This window comes from Chelon labrosus (genome assembly GCF_963514085.1).
Source record: "Chelon labrosus genome assembly, chromosome: 14".
Taxonomy (NCBI): domain Eukaryota; kingdom Metazoa; phylum Chordata; class Actinopteri; order Mugiliformes; family Mugilidae; genus Chelon; species Chelon labrosus.
In genome coordinates this window covers 16183318-16204130 of record NC_140347.1, presented here as the reverse complement: position 1 = coordinate 16204130, position 20813 = coordinate 16183318, and the positions used below count along the sequence as shown (strand labels likewise).

General features: G+C 43.2%; 2 protein-coding genes across 2 annotated transcripts; one reads left to right on the top strand and one right to left on the bottom strand.

The window, feature by feature from the left end:
* Nucleotides 1–1885: 1885 nt before the first annotated feature.
* tmem151ba (transmembrane protein 151Ba) lies at nucleotides 1886–6235 on the bottom strand (the record flags this gene model as incomplete). The annotated part of the gene is made up of 2 exons (XM_084560007.1): nucleotides 1886–3662; nucleotides 6149–6235. 2 exons carry the CDS (start codon nucleotides 6233–6235, stop codon nucleotides 2220–2222), a joined length of 1530 nt encoding a protein of 509 aa, XP_084416133.1. The 3' UTR covers nucleotides 1886–2219.
* Nucleotides 6236–11970: 5735 nt separating this feature from the next.
* On the top strand, nucleotides 11971–20582 carry nfkbie (nuclear factor of kappa light polypeptide gene enhancer in B-cells inhibitor, epsilon). The gene is made up of 6 exons (XM_084560170.1): nucleotides 11971–12713; nucleotides 16103–16205; nucleotides 17145–17355; nucleotides 17685–17773; nucleotides 18555–18803; nucleotides 19802–20582. Exons 1-6 carry the CDS (start codon nucleotides 12379–12381, stop codon nucleotides 19868–19870), a joined length of 1056 nt encoding a protein of 351 aa, XP_084416296.1. The 5' UTR covers nucleotides 11971–12378; the 3' UTR covers nucleotides 19871–20582.
* Nucleotides 20583–20813: the final 231 nt, after the last annotated feature.

The following is a 20813-nucleotide window of genomic DNA, read 5'->3' as shown; positions in this document are numbered from 1 at the left end:
TTTAAAAGGACTGAGGTCTTCATATGTGTTTACTAGGAAAACAAGTGTTCCTAACCTGCTAAGATATTTCTGTGTTAAATGGTGCAGACTGAGTTGAAAAAAGTTAAAATGGACTTTACTCACAAACATATTGGTGGTGTGACACCCTTCTGCCTCTGAGCCTTTTCCCTTTCTTATCTGAAATGGGAACGTTAGTAAAGTTTTGATAATCTGATTCCTGCGTTTGCAAACCCCTTGTTTGCTGAAAGCCTCTGAAAAAGCAAAAGGAAATGCCTTCAAATGTATTCAGTCTGAGGTTTAAAATAAGAGTCGTTGCCCTGATTACTATCCTGAGTTTGGGGGGGGGGGGGGCATGCATAGATGACACTGAGCTGTGAAAACACATAATCAAATGTTTTAATGAAACGTGAAGTTTGATCTGGGCTTTTTTGTTTCGTTTTTATTATCGCTCACTTGGACTATTTTCAGTGTATCCTGTAGTATTGCTATTAATATAGTCCACAACTCAAAACTTGACACCACACATGGAATGTAATGAGTATGGATAATTGGTCACAATTAACTGTACAAGCCCGTTGTTATAAAGAGAAGGCGCGACACGAGATGTCTGAGTGCAGAAGAGATTCGTGCTTTTTCAATGATACTGACGGTTCAAATCGTGTCGGTTCATCTTTACGCTCATGGGTGACAGCTGGTCCAGAAAATAAATATAATCACCTCCTTAAAAGAGCTCTATGCTTAATTTAATCCCTTGAAGTAGAACTAAAAGGCCATTCAAACTCTCTCAGTTTTACACTTAAAATTAGCTGAAAGGTTTAATTTCAGAAGCTAATCCCTTCATAATATTTGTCTCAAAACACAGAATCAATTATTGTGCACGTTTCGGCTGAGATTCACCATAAGACGTTGCGTGCTCTCAGCTGAGAGGAAGTATTTTTTAGTTCTTTTTAGACTAATCCTGTCATATTAAATGTGACACTCTCGGTAGTAAATCCAGACCTCGGACTGTTTCTCGTGTCTTTGATGGCTGGCTCTCTGGCTGTCTCTCTGATACGCATCAGCAGGCTGCACAGACCTGTGTAATATTATCAAAGAAAATCACATAAAACAAAAAAAGAAAAACATTTAGGGCCTGGTTTCTTCAGCTTACACATTATATACCATATGCTAGATGAGATGACTTCACTCGTGATAGTTTACGCTTGTCAATAACAGCTGATGCTAGGCACTTAAATAAAGAGGTAGGCTGAATAAAAATATTGCCAGATGTGAAATTAAAAGGATCCTTTTAGATTTTAAATCAGCTAAGTTGACACATCTACCAGTATGTAGAGAGGCTTATTACTATGTAGTTTGCCATTATACAAAATGTACAGTTCAGTTTGATGATTCAGTTTTAAGTTCTCGTGTCATTTTAGCCCTCCTGCACTAAATTATTCACGCTGCTCCCGTGCTATATTTGGCAAGCCAGGGAGTATAATGTCATCGCAAACCGAGACGATTTCAGCTGACTGGATATTTTATCTGCACCAGACATTTAGTTTTTATTCTATTTTTTTTTCTGAGCTTTGACTTTGAGTGAATGGTTTTAAAATCACCCAGTATCAAAAGGTTTAACATGCAGATGTTTAGATTTTATGCGCGAGAAGACATGTGTTTTATTTTACTAACGAAATTCCGTCGTGTTGGTCACGCTTTCACAAGGAGCTCTTTTGCATGATTCATCCAAGTCACATGACTCACACGATGGGTGTCACCCAGGCGTCCATTAATTGTCATATCCCTTTCGTTTCTCAGCAATTTCTTTTCCGCGGCCGCTGAGTCAAAGTCTACTCCAGGCTTCAAATACTTGGAAGTGTTACTCACGTCCTTGCGAATAGTTTATGACTAAGATCTATAAATATGGCATTTCCAGCAGGATGTGAATCCCTGTGGTGTTCCTTGGTTGTTTGACTTTTTGTAGATGTTTTAGGACTTCATGTAACTTTGGCAAAATGGTCCTTTAAAGCCACGTTGTATTTTAAACAAGTCTGTTTTCCCTGACTTATTGACAGTACAGTGACAGATCCTCCAGACATACTTTGTGTATTTGGAAATTAGAACAAATCATTGGTTGCAGTATGTTGTTGGTGGATATTTTTTTATAGAGTCTGGTTAAAGAGGTTGCTCGGACTTAGCTTGTGTCATCATTTTCCTTATTTAAGAGCAGCAGCTGTGGGTCATAGAGACGTTTCGACACAGGAGCCGTTTCTGTGCAGAGAGCGGTGGTCGTGGTTGAGGCAGCCTTCGTTGCGATGTACGATGAGCACTGGGAAGTACGCGGCGTCCTGATAGTCTGGAGGGTTCTCCTCGCTGGTCTGCTGGCCTGACAGGCAGCGCGTGCTCTCTGTGGGGCAGGACGGCTCGTTCAGGCTCCCGCTGCTCCTCCACAGGCAGCTCCGCCTGGAGCCGTAGAGCCGGCTCAGCGAGAAGCGGCTGGCGCTGAAGGGGATGCGGGGGCTCCCTGTGTTGCAGATGCTGAGGGCGCTGCGAGAGAAGATGGAGGAGCTGCTGATGGCGCGGTGGCAGCGCTCGCAGTTCTGCCTGTAGCTGCCGTAGCCTCCGCATATGGAGTAGCTGTTACTGCTCCCTGAGAGCTGGGCCAGGTCCATGAGAACGGCCTCCGAGTAGCTGGGCACCAGCTGCTGGTTGGAGCGGATGTGCCACTCAAGCTCTGTGCTGTCGATAGTGTTGACTCGTGGGATGTGTCTGCAATACGGCCGCTCCTCAGATGGTGTGACTGGCACATAGTCAAAGCCAAACAGTTTCTCAACATGATAGTGAGCACAGGCAGTGCGGTACTCTGTCAGCACCCGCAGAGGCCAGGAGAGCGTGAAAGCAGCTGCTGCCCAGAAAGTGGAGTTGGAAGCGTACCAGGGAAGGTGATTGGGGTCAGAAAAGGCAATCATATACTCCTTAAAGTCTACATTCTTCAGGTGCATCCCCTCACGGGCCTCCATGTAATCGTCCAGGCCCTCATTTTCTGTAAAGAACCTGGCTCGCTGGGTCAGGTAGGTGTTTTCTGACTCCACATTGGCAAAGCTAAAGCACTTGGTGAACCTCAGCTTGGTGATGGGGAAGCCCTCCAGGCCGAGCAGGTGCTTCGAGATGTCCTTAACCCCGCAGTTCCCGTAGTCAAACTCCGCCTCAGCAACATGGGTGTTGACTCTCTCGTGGTAGACCTGTGTGGTGGTGTAGGCATCGCCGTTACGGTACCGCGTCACCTGCCGCGTCCTCCTGACATAGTGATAGCTGATGGCCTTCCACCAGATGCAGGGCGTAGCCTGCTGCATTCTCTGTACGCGCTCCGCCACGCTGTCCACGTCCACCTTGTACTGGAGCTCGTTTCTGGTGTAGCAGTGCCAGCACTCCACCAGGTAGACCACGTAGAGCATGACCAGGAAGGCCAGAGGAATGTAGATGTAGCCGTTGGAGCAGGGACTGTCGTGGTACATCATGGACTTTCCCTTGTAAGCGCTGTCGAAGGAGAGCCGCGTGACCTTGGTCACCTGGCACCAGGCCATCACCCCGACGCAGCCGTACATCAGCAGGGACAGCAGCAGGCATTTCCAGTGGGTTTCCTGACACAAGGATTTGGTCAGGGACTGTTTCTGAGGCCGCTGCTGCAAAGAAGATAGGGGTAGAAAAAAAAGTTAGTAAGAAAGTTACATAAGAAAGTCCCATGAATAACCCATTCTTAATATAAAACGGAAATCAAACTGATGAACATGACCTAAATATCTGGAAGGCATGAAGTAAAAAAAAGCAGTGGCACATGCATATAAAATATTTATAGAAATATTCCGCGTTGTAAGTGCTTTTGCATAGTTTATGCATGAGCCGTGAGCCAATTTCTCATGAGTTGGTTTGTGCTCGCTGTGATCGGAATATTCTCCGAGTTTATAAACCTGCCCAGATTAATGTAAAAGTATAAAACACAGCATTAGCGTGTGGGTGTTCACATTGTCGTGATACATTTTGCTTTTATATAATTATGCCTCGTTATGTCTAAGAAAAGAATATAGAAAGGCAAGAACAGAGACAGTCTGAGAGGGCAGACCCCACATTTAATGGCGAGCCAGGCAGTCATTTGACTCTGGCAGCATAAAGCTGGTTTATCACCTTGGGGCACAGCAGGCCCCAGTGGCTGCTTCAAGAGATGAAGAGGCAGTCACGCCCTGTAGAAACACAGCCACACTAACTTGGCAGACGCCCAAGAGCCCCAGGAAGGATAGATTACAGCTGAATTCATTCACTAGCACTACAGACACTACACTAAGGCAGAGTCTTATTTGGATTGTAAATATTAACATCCATCATCGAACACATGACAGCCCATAACCACAACCAGCATCACTTTCCTGAGCTCAACATGCCGTTTCTGTGACCTTCAAGCGACAGATAAGCATAAATAATAGATGTTCTTTCTCCTTAATTATCCTCCCCACCTTGGTCACATGGTCCCCAGCTACCTTGCCAACCCATAGCTGCACCCCGCGGGGCAAAAGGGATTAACACTGAAATTCCCCATTGAGGAAAACCTACCGCAGGCAGGAGGAGTATTTACTCACTAGCATCCTGTACGTGCTCAACAACTATAATCAATGCAGCACGGCATAGTTTGTTACTCATGTTACAGTTTACAGGCTGAGTCTGAGCAGCGATAATAGTGCAGCTCTCATCCTGAATACGAAGTACTGTTTATTCACAAAGAGCTAATGCAACATAGAAAACAAATACACATGCATCAAGCAGTATCTGATTAGAAATGAGTATGAAATGAAAGAAACAACTATAAAGTCCCGGCGTAAGAGCTTAGCTGTTCATTAGGCTTGTGGATAGCAGAAAAGAAAGGAAATGACTCACTGTCGGGAGATTTTTGATATGTTAGACAAAAGAAATTAACCCAGATTTGCTTGAGAAGGAAGAAATACCCGTAAGGGGCACCGAACCATGTGTGTTTTTACGTCTAACACGGATTTAGAGACGCAGGAGAAGACATTGTCTAGGAAATTGTGTGTTATGGTTCAAAATGAAGTTTTCTTAGTGTGATTTGAATGTGCACTAAAGCTACAGCTGAACTGCACCCTGAGCTCCAGTCAGTCAGCTGGAAGATTTTATATTATTTTAGTTATTTTTTACATTTGGTTGCAGTTTTGTTGCATTTATCATTCTGTCCATTCATCTGTGTCCAAAATGTCAAAGTAGACATGTGGAGAATAGGAAAATAAGCAACTTTTATAGCCTGCCATCCCACCAAGTCAACCTGTTTTACTAAAACTGCACCAAATTAGGTCACTTTAATGAGAAAATACCTGACGTAAAATAAATAAATAAATAAATAAATAAAAACATTTCAGGGCGGTTAAAATCAGTCTCCATGACGCATGAGACCTCGGCGGTGCCTTCAACTAAGAGCCTCTCACACTCATGGACACTTTCTCTTGACATAATAAGACCAGCTAGGTTATATAAAAAGGCTCTTGTGTAATGGATATGTAACTTATCCAGCATGTGTGTCTGTAGTGGAAGTCTAGGCAGGGTCAGTGGAGAGGAGAGGAAATCATACCTCACCACGGGGTTTTATTTGTGCTTTAATGTGGAAGATCCGTCACTAATCAATTTAACCCATATGCAGGAAAGAATATGTGTTTCCAAATGAATCCAAGGATGTGGAAAGCAACAGGCAAGGTTTGTTTAATTACAATGTTCCATACTATCTGTTCTCGCAGAGAGCGTTTGGATCAAGGTTTCTTATCTTTAAAGTTAAAAATCAGCTGTGTTCTTGTGAAGACAATTCTTTACCCTTTAGACCTTCTCCAGGACCAATAGTAGGTCCCTGAGCCCCATTTTGGAAACTACTGTCTGAAGGGGAGACAAACAGGAGCACCATCCATACACGTTCACACTCTCGGGTGCGCACAGGTTCACACATATCACTGCATGTTAAGGCACTGAAACAGTAGTAAACACGTACTGGCGCCAATTAACCCCTAATCCCCAAAATCTGTGAGATTACACTATTAAATAGAACACTGATTACCAATTAGACCTCACGCGTCTTTGGGTTAGAAAACATGTAAACATGTTGGAAATAATCGATGCTTACCTCTTCCCTGGGGCTGTCTGGCTCCTCTTCGGGTACGGTGGTAGTGGTGCTGCTTTCACTGGCCGTTGCAGCCGATGCTGGGGACATGGTGAAGAGGGTGCAAAAAGCGGTGCATGGATCTCCTCTTGGGATGGGGGGTTTCCAAAGCAGGGTGAGACAAAAACACGCCGAGGACCACCCTGCGCATCATCCAAAACAAACCAGCCCGTCACAGGGAGCCCGAACAAAAAACCTCCGAGGATGATGCATCCTCTCACCAGCCACTTTTCAGGTGGGCAGGCTTCTCACGCTTCGGCCCGAGGGAGTCATTGTTGCTCCGAAGAAGACGCACAAAACAACTGAGCTGAGACTCCTCCCGCGATGCAACGAGGCGACGGTGAAGGACTGCTGCAAGGGATGCGATGTGAGGAAATGGCCAAGGAGGCAGTCAGCTCCTCTCCCTGCAGACAACAGTGCCCATGGCAGCCAGTGAAGCTGTGAAGCGAGACAAAGGCGACAGGAGGAGGCACGTGTGAGCAGCCAGCCCGACACCACAATGTAAATAACACACACACACACGCAGACACACACGCTGAGACACAGACAAACGTGTTCACGTAGATCACAACAACTGCGCCGAGACGATGCTGCTGCACGGTGGGAACCACCTCCCTGCATCCTATTAGCTGCAAGACCTTGTCTGTGGCCCAGTCTGAATGAAAACCTTTAAAAACCTAACACAACGAAACAAAGGAAACGATTGCATTCTAATTTAACAATCCTGCACTAAAACCCTCTTCATTGTTGCTATAATGTTCAGTTTATGCTGAGACAGCGTAAGAAAGGTGGTAATTCAAGAATAACAAAAGTCTTTCTGTTATTTAGCCTAGCCCATTGATTAAAATGTGGTTGTCAAAAAAATAGAAACATGTACAATTCAAAGGTATAACAGTACAGTGCATACTCTAGGGTACTATTAGGGACAAAAATCAAAATATCTTTTTGACAGTCTCATGAACCGGTTTGACTTACTTAACATAAGAACAAGACACAGCTAAAAAGCTTTTTGGTTAGATTTCACTCTCCATGAAAAATCTTGGAGCACTCAGTGTGGAGTGGTACATCCCACTTCTGCATCTTTGGTAGCGTTTTTTTCCGTGTTGACAGGCCAGTGGTGTTTTCCATCACCTCTTGTGGAATCCCGAGGTTTCGCAATTACAGATCTTCTGCCTTGACCAAGAGGTTGTCTTCCATATCTCTTAAGGAGAGACACACAAAGCTGAAAGGACAGGAGGCACCGCCACTTTTTTGACCTTATCGCAGATCTGTATCTTGACGCGTGAAGATCCACACTGCCCATGTTTTGGTTGTATCTCAGGAAACACAGAGGCTGTTGCACTTTGACAAAGGCTTTTTTTCTCTTCGCTCCACCTGTATGCTTGACCTTCTGAATATCTTTATATAGCATTGGTTGCCATGGTTATAACGCTGTTATCCTTCCAACGCACCAGTAGCTTCTTCTCCTCTGTGAGGACCTCAGTGCCCTAACGATGCTTTTTTTTTTTTCAAAATCCTTCACACCTGTGAAAGGGATGTCATGCAGACGGCACTGTCTCAGCGTGCCAAGGGACCCATACCCCCGTTTGGTCATTTCATCGATGAGGCAAAGGGAGGTGAAAAGGTTATCATGCACAAATGTGCACCCTGGAGGAACTTCTGCTTATTCAGCCAGACCAAGGACAACACTGGGGCTCTGTCCCAAGCCAGTTTCCAGCAACAGTGTGCGGACTGAACAATAGGGCTCCATATGAAACAGGCACCCTGTGGGTGAAGCAAGGCTCCACGACTTATATCCAAACCGAATGGGTTTGCCCCTGAAGATGGGTCACACTTTATAGAAAGGGTCGTCTGTGGCTTTTGAGTTATCAACCAGATGTATTGAGGCCATTATCTCATCAAAGCGAATCCTTCTCATTGCATTTGAGATGGCTTCATTGTAGACATCAGGGTCATCCTTTCTGTGTGGAGTTTGCATGTTCTCCCTGTGTCTACATGGGTTCTCTGCGGGTACTCCGGCTTCCTCCCACCATCTAAAGACATGCTGGTTAGGTTAATTGGTGATTCTAAATTGGCCGTAGGTGTGAGTGTGAATGGTTGTCTGTCTCTCTGTGTTAGCCCTGCGACAGACTGGCGACCTGTCCAGAGTGTACCCCACCTCTCTCTTGATGACAGCTGGGATAGGCTCCAGCAGACCCCGCGACCCTTAACAGGAATAAGCGGTTACAGAAGATGAATGAATGAATGTGCCCCCATGGCACACAACTGTAGTCAGATGTGAGCAGAATCCCATAAAAAGTCAGCAACTCATCCATGTTCAGATCAAGTGCCTTCCCTTTGGTTTGCATTGAATATGCATTTGACATCTCAACAGTGAGCTCCCTCAGGATACGTCAGCGGGAACAAATCAGCAGGGTCAGGTTTGGTTTGTTTAATGCAATCTGCTGCAGTTGGGCAATAGGCCACGAAATCTTGTATACTGGATGTGGGTGGTTGTCAAGATCTTTTAAAAACTCTGCCCCTATTTTGCTTATTTTGAAGGGACTTCTTCTGTCTTCTTTTATATTTCTGTTTCATTTTCACCTGAGCATCTCCTTTTACTGCACTGTGGGGTGTCAGTAACCTGTTTTTCTTTTTTTGGCTTGGTGCTGTGGGAGACTCACTTGCATCTAGGGATATTTCCTGTTTATTATGGCATTTTGGGGTTTCATTTTCCTCAGGACATCTCCTTTTTTTTTGGTAGTGGAGTCTCATTTTCCTCAGGGAGTCCCTTTTTTGGCTAGACACTGTGGGAGACCCACCAAATAGTGGCAATGGGTTTTCTTCATCACCAAATGCTACAGGAATTAGAGGTGAGAGTGTGGGGCCACTGGGGGGGACAGAGAGGGTTCCTCATCCACCTGATAAGTCACTTTGGCTTCAGCATTCAGCAGTCTAGCAGGCAACTGGCCTGTTTCGCCTTGGTACTCTTTAACTGAGCATTCACTTTTAAGCGCTGGGTCGTTAACAGCCCATAGTAACTATCACTGGCTTAGTTTTCTGCACCTGTGCTCCTGTTTATTTGTTTAACAGTATCTGTATACGTCTCTCCTCGCTCTTTTTAAGCAGACGGGTCCCCCCCTCCCATATGAGTGGGCCTCGCTCAAGGTTTTTCCCAGTTAAAAGGAAATAAAAAACCTGAACTCCCCAACAGTCATCTAGAACTGAAGAAGCCACTTGAAAGCGTAGAGAAGCGTCGTCAAGAAAACTCAAACGAGCTGGTTGCCTTTGTTTTGGCGTTATTTTTAGACACGCCGTGACTTGGATGACTGAGAATCTTCGCAGACATATTTAGTAAATGTCTGAACCTTTTTTAAGCCACTGTTTGGTTCAGTTAATGCAAAATGTGGCCGCAGACCCAAAAATAGTCCAAATATTTAAGATTTGCGTGCAACTCCCTTGCCCTTTTAGTGAAACATAAAACACCCAAAAGACAATAAAGTGGATTTCATACATTGTTTTACAGAGAGCTCAGTGTGCTCTACGTCACATTTGCATAAACACAGATTAAATGGAGATTGGACCATTGTTCGTGTTTGACATAATTCTTTATGGCTTTTTACAATTGTAACTCAAGAACACACTTGTGATATCTTGAAGATTACGGCCTTTGCCTTTTCTTTTGATGGCAAACTTTCAACTGCAACTGACTTCCACTTACCTGTTCATGCATTTCAAATGAGGTTTAGACAAAACAGTGATAATTTCAGCACTACACCCACCTAAATTTGGCCACATGATCTCCTTGCTCCGGCACAGATAGTCTAAACAAATGAACTGAATTCCAGGAGATCTGGTGTAAGCTAAATTATAAGCTAAATCAAACTGAATGTCAATGGGATTTTACTTAATACTGTGCCAAGATGGGTAAATGCTCCAGCACGTTGTTATGAGATGATACAATCGCCGTTTAAGGTGAAATACAAGAAGAAAACACAATAAGAAACTTTAGCATGTATAAAAGAATAGTTTTTCATTCCTTCCTTTATACACAGCTTTATTTACACAAGAAACATTTCCCTTACAATACTGGCACACAGGCCTGTGTTTATCATGGCCCACGATGTGGACATTGGACTGGACTGCTGGCATAAAGTGAAATAAGTAAACATAACAGGAGATGACATGAAAACAGATGGCAGCTCTTGGCAGCAGTGAAGGCTTCTCCCTGACAGTCAGTATTGTTTTATAGACTTATTTATGATGAATCTCGCTCTCTGAAAGCATGACAGCAGCTGTGTAAGTGAGCCCTCTAAAGGCCAAACCACAACAAGCATTCTGAAAAGGAGAAGGAAATAAGACATGATAGCTGGGTAATTCCTGGTCTTTTTGGAGGTCATGAATTAGTACTTTAAACTCTGCTTATATGCGTAATTGTTTCCTTATAGCGGCCTCGACACGAGACAGAAAGTACTGCATAGTCAAGAGTATTGTGAACCTCACTGAGAGATAAACTAATTTATTGTTTGACGTTTATCACTGGATCCTGGAGGTTACAGAGAGTACGCAAAACAATCATGCTCATTGTGAACATTTATATAAACCAAGCTCAGGTTATGTAGCTTCTCAGAAAAAGTTCCACGAATAAAACTGTTTCTGTGGTTTCATGCTGCTACCAGACGCAAGCCTGAGGAATGAGACTTCCGGTGTGACTTTGAAAATAAAACTCACACGTGTTCGCAGCATAGTCTACCAAGGGGAATTTTGTCGTACTATTAATAAGCAAGACTTGAGCAGCTACAAGACACACAGACATTTTATTTGTTTTGAACTGAAATGACTTTGTTGCCGCTCTGACTAAGACACAAAAGAATACTTTGGAAATTTAGTTATGACGATATGAGACCTTGAGGGTTAAAGGACCATATTATAGTGTCTGCAGGTTTTAAAATGTTTACAGAAATTGTGCATGTTTCATATTTTATGACACATGGCTGCAAGTTGAGTAGGCTGTCACAGTGTTGCATATGATTGCATAGTCATTCATTCATTCATTCATTCATTCATTCGTCTTCTGTAACCGCTTGTCTTGTGAAGGGCCGTGGGGGGGGGGGGCTGGCGCTTATCCAAGCTGTCATTATTTCATATTATTGTTCCATAATAATGCGGCTTACTTAACTTACAGATTGATTCAAAAAGTATTTATATTTTTTTTATATAATCATGTCATATTTTGGAATCATAATAATTTTGGATTAATTATTGTAGGCTCAACCATTGCCTCGTCCTCTCATTGACTATTTATTCACATTTTTAAGCCAACTTCTTCTCAACTAATAACTAAACATACACTTCTTGACCTGGAAGGCAATAGGAAAGTTGAAAATAGTAGGCTAACTCTAAAAATGGCGATTATGACAATACTGTAATTGGTAACTTTTCAAACTAAGGGTTTTAACTGTTGTTAATGAACATTATTAATGCACTAAGAGCGATAAAATCAAAAGCTTTTTTTTTTTTTACAGCATAATTAGATGTATGTAACATTTTTTACTAAAACAGCTAATAAAATATCAAACATCCTTTCGATTGTTAACTTATTTTGAAAAATTTCAGTCGCTTCCGGTTTGGCTCTATGAACTTAAACCACGCCCCTGACGTCTTTTCTTTCAAATGTTGACGTGCGCGCGCGCGTGTGTGTGTGTGTGTGTGTGTGTTCGTTCGCGCGCACTGGGGATTCCCCCGCGTGACAAAAACAGCCCTGGCTTTCACATGTCAGCTCTTCCCCTTATCGCGTTTCAGTGCGCATATGCCCTCCGCCTGGAGCTCATGCTGTTACCGGATATCTAGTCGACGGGGCAGCCGTTTCAAGCCTCAAACCGCCCGTTTCACCGACTCTGCGATGACCTGCCATGTTTTGAAAGTTTTTTAAAAGTAGTTTTTTTTTTTTTTTTTTTTTTTTTATAAATCGCCAGGAGGGCCGTTGCTAAGTGGTAACGTTATCGGTTTGTGGCATGAAACGCGGCGGCTCACTCCTCTGGCTTACTCAACGGAGCGGTGGTTTCCTCAGCCTGTCCTCGGAGTACGGTCATATCACGGCGACTACACCCGCTAGAAGCGTTTAAATCCTCGGGGAAGGCGAGAGGAGGAGGTGGAATAGGGGGAAACCCAGCAGCAGCAGCAGGAGCAGGAGCAGCAGCAGCAGCAGCGCTACCATGGCAAGCGACGACGAGTGCAGCAAAGGGGACTCGTTGGAGGAGAACCGCACGGACTCGGGCATCGAGTCGTACCGCTCCATACCGAAGTCAGAGGAGTCCCGGGAGTCCAGCACCGACTTCAGCTTGCCCAAGGACAAGTTCTCCACCGCCACGGGGGAGCGCCTGGACTCAGCCTACGAGTCGTCCTCCATCACAGTGGACAGTCTGTCAGAGATAGTGGAGGGCTGCAGACTGTCCAGCGCCAGTGAGACTCAAACACAGAGCTCTGAACTCTCTGAACAGGAGGAGGAGGAGGAGAACTTGCTCACAACTATCACAGAGGAAGGAGACACGTAGGTTTTTTTGATTATTATCTCAGTTTATTACAAAAATAATAATAATAATAAAAAAAGAATCTATCCATTTATAAGAGTCTTGGCTGAGAGGCACCATGCTGCACACTGGTGGTGGTGGTGGTGAAGTCTGAAGTCTCCTCCAACTTTCTCCCCCACAATGCTTACCAAGTTTTATTTATTTAAAGTGGTTTGTGGTATCCTAAAAATCCAGCTTACATTTATTTTTTTTACATGCTTCCACCACACCAGAATATTATTATTAATACTGATTAAATTTGTGTTTTAGCACATTTAAGCTCTGCTCGTTGGGGCTGCAGCTAGTCATCATTGCTTAATCCCCTGCTCATGTCCTTGACTGGCATTACAGGTCTATGAATGCCCCAGGTGACATAACCACATGTGTTGTTTTTAAGATATTTTGCACATTAAGGGGACAAAAGAAAACAAAACAGGCAGGGTTTGACTTTTTTTTTTTTTTTTTTTTTTTTGATTGAAAAATGTCCCCAGAGTAAATCATAAATGATCAGCCTGCTTGTAATCCACAGCTACTGTTGGACTTAAAGCATCCATAAAAGGCAATCTATGGAGTCTGAAACCAAACTGCATTTGAGGCATGGTTTTCCCATGATGCTGTTTTTTTTTTTTTTTAAGGGGATTTCATAGCGTTGTGATACTGCAGACTCTTTTTTTAATGAACTTTGTCCGTGTCATGAGTGCGGATGGTCTCCTGTGAGGCGTCTCTCAGTTAGAAAACAGAAGTGAAACAGATAGGCCTGGACTTCCCCTGCAGCACAGACAAAGCACATGCTGTGAGGTAGCACCACCGCTCGCTTTTGATCCAAGAAACTTGTTGATCAGGATGGGACAGTGCAAACACACACGTTGTTATTCCCACCGTTTGCAAGCTGCTTTACTTTCTTTGTTTCGTTTTTCTACCGGACGTCTTAAAAAAAAAAAAAAAAAAAGGAGCCAAAAAAGGTTTTTTTAAAAATTTTTTTTTTGCTGCTGCTCATTTCTCAGTTTGACTCAATGAAACTGCAGCTTTTTTGCACACAATCCAAACACCTCAGCCTCCACACACGGCTTTTATCAGCCCATGCAGATCGTACGCCGTGTCCCACTCATCCATTGTTGCCATGTCATCAGTCTGTTTTTTACGATAAAGCAGACTTGCTAGCGAGTCCTGCAGCCACCAGTCTGTGTAATCCAGAGATTGATGTAGTCAGAGTATTGCAGAAGTGTTGTTGCGTCTCTGACCTCTTTTTATTTCCGTTCGCTGATTGTAAGGGCCACATGGTTTCATTCTCACACCCTAACTTTAGATACCTGGAAGGGAAAAAACACCTGAAAGACACCACACTGCTGCTCAGACTGACGGAGAATCATGCAAACTCTAATTTTCCCCTGCGGGATTTTTTTTTTAGCTCTTATTCATTCAGGTCTTACTCAAACCAGGAAGTCCCTTTCACACTGAGCGATGTTTGCTCACAGGGTTGACTCTAGTGGTGGAGCTCCATCAGTCTGCAGACATTTAAACGGGTCGGTGAGGACTTTACAGGCGCAACAACAAAAAATAAATAGTTGGCATCATTTATACTTTTATACCAATATTGGAGTGATCTCAGGTTAGCAAGACATTTTAATCAGAAACAGCTTCTATTGGTTCAGTTTGCAGCTCAGTGGTTTACTAAGGGCTGCTATATTTATGAGACCTATACTGAGATTGAGAAAGAAATTCTAATATATCCTCCCATAATTTTACACTATATATTTAGCAAACCGCTAGCTAGCTTCCTTGAGATAGACGTGCATTGAAAAGGGAAAGGATTTTGGCCTTTGTTAACTTTCCAGCAGTGTGTGTGTGTGTGTGTGTGTCGCAGAACTAGCTGGCAACGCACCGCTGAGACACCGCCTCACTCTGAACCGGGCCGGTGATGATGCATCCTCCGCTTCATTTGCTGCAGGCGGCGTTGTAAACAATGCGGTGACGCTGAATTACCTCAAGCATCTTTGTCTGTTCTGTAAGAGGATGTTTTCAGAGTTCACAACATACAACACATTCATACTGTACACCCGTGTAAGTCGATTGTCTGCTGGAATCGGCAGAAATTCGGAATTTTTGCCTGAACAAATGACTGAAACTGTTTACCGTCAACAATGAGGATGCGGGCAGTTTTTCTCTTAAAAATGTTTCCTTAATTTTTTACACAGAACTGGAAGTGTATCAAAGCGGCTTTCATGCACTAATTGCACTAAGATTTTTTTTTGTTTTTGGTGGTGGTGTGAGGTTGGAGGTGTAACATGATTGTGTAATTTCAACCTCTAATATCCCAGCAAATGAAATATGTGAAGTACAAAGTATAAAATTAAATAGAAAATAACTGAATTATGTTTATATAAAAAAAAAAGACTTGTTGCAAAGAAAATATCGGCTGCATATTTAACTCTAGTAGTATTTCATGGTTAAAACATAGTAATTGCAGAATGCATCTCATCAGTTAGACACTATAATATTGATTCAATATTCTTTTGGGTGATGACTACATGCAACATTAGATATTTTTTTCCTTGCTGGAAATTCCAGCTGCGTTTAAATCAATCAATTAAATGTCATTTTATACAGTTTTTACACCATGTGACGTTGGAAAAGGGAAACTGTTCAAAGCAGAAAGCTGAATGAAAGGTCTGTGCAGTCAGATGTTGTGGGAACTTTTGATCCCACACTGTCTGTCTCTGAACCAGACAGACCTCCAGTATCTGGTTAAATGACATTTAATCTGAAGGAAGTGCGGCTCACTGTTACACTTTCAGAGAGGGCAGTAGCTGCAGCGGCGCGCACGAAGATCAGCGTTTATATCGTATGCGGGCTGAAGAGTTTTAACAACGTTTATTTGAATCTGTTGAGATCCGTTTTCCAGTCGGTGCCCTCGCTGTGTTGTTCTCAGGGAGTCTAAATTAAGAACCAACGCTTGGTTCCATTTCCTGCTTTGTGCTTTGTACATTTGTTTGCTACAACTTCCCACTCAGGTTTTGAGGTTGGTGTGTTTTTGTTTTGTTTTGTCGTTTGCTGTGTTTCAAACTAAACCCTATCTGCCATCGCCAGCCACGTCCCTCTAACCTTACAGCCTGGAGAATTTTTTTTGCATTGCTCAATACCCCGACCACTCAGCCTTGCCATTCAGCCCACTGAGCAGTACATGTCGAGGTAATCTCTAGAGATGAATACAGAGGAAAACTGTGATGCAAGGTTATATTGAAACGCAGCCGTTTTTCTTCTGAACGCTGCAGCCTTACGGGGTCGATTGCTCAACGTAACGTAACGTGAACCTGCAGGGTTTTTTTTTCAAGCGTAATTGATAATGTTTTTGCTTCTCTCCTCCCTGTAGAATCCTGCACTTAGCAATCATCCATGAAGATATTTTCTTCACACAAGAATTGATACAGATATTCCCAAAAGAAGTCCTGGACATCCAAAATAATTTATACCAGGTGAGTACAACTGTTTCCACTATGCAAGCACAATGAACACTGGAATTTTTGAATCCAAAGGGACTTCCTCATTACCAGGTTTTTGATTGTGGAAGCAGGGCCATTATTTATATCTGTGTACTTCCAGAGAATTGTTGTTCCTCTTTATTTGCAGTCCGTCCTCTCTCAGGGACGTCACTGTGGGTGGTTCCAGAGTTAGCTCATAAGGGACTTTGAATGGAAACTCCCCTCCTCTCTACATCATGTAGAAATAGAACTGCAGGGAGCTGTGGAGTGTATCCTTGTGTGGATGTGGGTGGAGGAATTGTTCCAGTCCTTCAAGAAGTCAGACCAGAGACTTAACCCGAACTGCGCCGACAGAGCTGTCAAAAAGAAACATCAGAAGTCGAGACTCAGCACTTTAACGCCGTGACTCAGTTGGAACTGGTTGCCTAATTTCCTCTCGAGTAGTCATTCTAAGACCTCGTATGGGCGCACATTACAAAGATTAATTCCATATTACCGCTGAGTGCCTTTACAAGAAAACTTACTCTGAGAAATTAAAAGTCTCTTGGTGTCATCTTTGCAGTTTTAATGTGTGTTGCGTGACTACAATTGAGTCTAAACTGCAGAACTCTGATAACAAATGATATGCAAAGATTGGATTCATCACTAAACAAACACGAGACCGAGGTATCATATTCTGCACCTAAAGCAATGCAGTGCAACCACAGTACTTGTTTGTTTTGTACAGACAACGCAACTGTCACTTTCTCAGCTGGAGTAGTTCCCTGTTGGTCTCTTTATTTGTACCGATAACCAACAGCTGAATGCAACAAGTACAAACCTGTTCCCTGGGGTGATTTGAAGGCGTTGCAGGAAATGCAAGGGCAACGTGGCGTTGCAGTGCCGCAGCTCGTGATTGCATTACTCACCGATTCTCCTTTTATTCATCCTCAGGCGCCTCTGCACCTAGCCACGTACCTGAACTTGACAGACGTGATGAAAAGCCTCTTGGAGAAAGGGGCCAGCCTGGAGCTGCAGGACCAGGACGGAAACACGCCGCTGCACGTGGCCTGCCAGCACGGGAAGATGGAGTGCGCCACGGAGATGACCAGAGACATTTCCCCGTCCAAGCTAGCGCCGGTCCTCGAGACCCAGAACTGGAGAGGTGAGGAAAACGTCTGCATCATCTGTTTAATTATTTGTCAGTGGGCTCTGTTGAAATCAAACTTCCAAGTTTGTGCAATGGCCTTTAAGTCAAGACTTTTATGTTGTGCACTAAATAAATCATTATCCAGCATGTCATTACTAAAGCAATGTAGAATTTAAAGAATCCAAATTTCATCTTACCAGACAGTAACTTCTTATCTTGGAAGAAGAAGAAGAAACAGCTACAGCACTGATTTTTATGTTTTTTTAATCATCTCTTACTCACGTTTGACCAGAAACGAGCCCTGTGTTGCATATTTAAAACAAAGTGTGTGTGTGTGCTTGCAGGTCTCGCTTGTCTTCACGTGGCTGCGCTGAACAGGCAGCATCAAATTATGATGCTCCTGATTAAAAAGGGAGCAGACGTGAATATCCAGGTTAGTCTGTGACTCCGGTCTTCAGTGCATCGTGTGTATTACATTTATTTGATTTACTTAAAGGCTGAGTTCATGCCAAATCTCATCCACTCACAGCTCACGGGGCTGTAAGTGGATGAGATTTGCTCTTGTGTAAGTCACAACACGTGTAGCTGACGCCTACCTGCCACTCATAAGATTTAAGCTAAAAGAGAGAAAGTGAAAGATGAATCAACGTTTTTGCTTTGTTTGTATAAACCTTAACTTTATTTAGTCTCTGGTTATGGTTGCCCTTCATATTTGATCTAGTTTTGTGCCAGTATTTATAATCACAGTATTTCCCCGTTCTTTCAGACTCTGTTTACCGTGGCCTTATGTTGTGTTCCTGTCTATAAATCTGCTGCACCTGTGCAACGCTGATAGTGATATGAGCTGAGCTCGGGGCTTCCTGCAGGATTCATGGAGACATAATTAGATTGGAGTTATGATTAGGCTGGGCTGGCCAACCGCTCTTAACTTTCTATTGATGGAAGGGAACATGGCAGTCAGTCCCGAAACTACCCCAGACATTCCTCTCAGTTTGAGTCAGTGGCCCAACATATCACTCTGCCTCACATCAGCCTGCTAAATTATTATCATTATGATTGTCATTTGCATGTGAAATATCGCGTAGTATCCTTCAGTGCTTGTCGAATTCAAAACTCATAAAAATAGACGCCTTCTTCCCGAATAGAAACCTTGTAAATCACTGTCCCGTTCGCGCAGCTCTGCCAGTTCTCATTTCTACTTGCTCCTCTGGCAGGAAGGAACCAGCGGCAAAACAGCTCTTCACCTCGCCGTTGAGCTGCACGACATGGTGTCAGTGAAGCTCCTGATCAACATGGGAGCCAACGTGGATGCCGCCATGTTTAACGGCTGCACGCCGCTGCATCTGGCGGTGGGCAGGCAGGACGCCGGCATCGCCAACCTCCTCTGTCAGTCCGGCGCCGACAAGATGCTGCGAAACATGGAGGACGAGACGGCGCTGGATCTGGCTGATGGCAACGATGACGTAAGGAATCACTTGTTACGTGCGCAAGTGTGTAGTGCATGCAGATTATAAAGGACAAGATTTTAAATTTAGTTTTCTTTCAACAAATCCTGGGAAAAGACCAAAGCCAGGAATGTCTCGTAGTCCTTACGTACTATTTACTAAATGACATGTTTCCACACACACTGTAGTTTATTTTAAGTCAGTCCCACATACACCTTCCTGCTGCCAGAGTCTAGAGCAACAAGTGTGTATTAAGCTGAAAATAGTTTACAACAAATTCTCTTTACACTCCCGTCTGAGTCATGCTTAACTCCCATCCTCCCATCCCTTTGCAGCGACTAGTTGCCTAGGTAACAGCTGTTGTATATTTCCCATCCCAAAGTTTTCTGAGTGAAACATGTAGAACATAAAAATATTATTAATGTATGACCGGTGTAAGCTCGTCTTGCCCGTCAACGCTCTTTACATGAAAATAAAATACTCTCCATCTGAATTCACCCTCATTCTCCAAGTCCTTTATCAGCATGGTGAATGTGATGGAAGGAGCCAAAGTCGAGGACAGTGTTTCCTTGTGGTAAACACTTTGAGTTGGTACCCTCGCCTATCACCGTTAACATTCATTAACACTACACGGCCACGTCGCTGCTAATCTCTACCTGTGTGTACGCCCCTTTAGCTAGCATGCATCAGAGAAATGTCTGGAAAGATCTCAAATGTACAACCAGAGACACTGACACGGAATAAATCCACAGGAGTTGTGCAGGATACTTGTAAAAACCTTCTAGCTTTCAAAAACTCTGGTTCTTTTAAAGCCAAAGTGTGGTCACAGCATTAATTTGGTCTTTTCATGGAGTTTATTGATCATCAGACTTATTATGAAGTTTCCGTTCTCTCTGTTACAGCCATAGATCTCATCTATTCCATGACGTCTTCTGCAGTAATGCTGGTTGTAGTCGGATGTTTTTCTAGACGGCATTCGTGAAATCTGACCTTTTGTTGTCTTGTTTGTCTTTCAGATTTTGGCTTTATTTCCTTTCGATGACATCCAGATCTCTGGCAGGTCGGTGGTCGGCGTGAAGTTTTGAGCTGAATCCCAGGCCGAACGACAGTCTTCTTATTGTCTGGAGCCTCAGTGCAGCTAGAAGCGTTGATTTAAATATGAGCTTCTTTTTTTTTCTTTAAATACTATTGTTTTGTAGTATACTACTATAATACTCAGCCTGATATGTTCAGCATATAAATCTGTGTTTCTGAGTCACCGGCTTGATTATTCTGCTTCTTTTCACATGCCTCCGGAGGGGCTGCACCACCTCACTGAGTTTCAAACTTTCTTTTCAATATGTTGATCCCCCGTATAAAAACAAAACAAAAAAAAAGGATTCTACCTCCTGTTTCAGTTTATCAAACTTCATCAGCGCTTTGGTTGCATTTGCTTTGTGATTTCTTCCTTCGCATCGCTCATATGCAGACTGCTTCAGGCGACATGAGGCAGAGAAAAATGTATGTTCTGCTGACGAAATGAAAAATATAAATGCTGCAAAGACAAACTAATCCCTGCTTCTAGTGTAAAAGTGCCTATATAGAAATGTAATATATAACACAAAACGCAGCTTCATTTTTTTTTTTTTTTGTATTATTTTTTTTAGGTTTGCTGCTTGTGAAATGGTTTTCCCTATTTATCTCATCCTTAATCAGAAGAAAACATACTGTTGTGTGTAATTACACTGGCCTCTTTAGTTAATATTTCATTTATTTTGTAATAAAAGGAGACAAAAAAAAACTCATGTTGTACTCTTTTTCCTGGTTAAAAGGGAGTTTAGGGGAATTTTTTTTTTTAATTGTTATTCCAGACAGGAATCTGTGACTGTACACACATGAACTCAATGTTATCTACCATCTGTTCTCCACCGGCAACCCCAGCTTCATCAAAATACAATCACATGCCAGTTCATTAGGTACACTAGAGAAAATGAAAACAGACCTGGAGTAAATCTTATCTTGGTGGAGGTTGTGGTATGCAGCATTTGT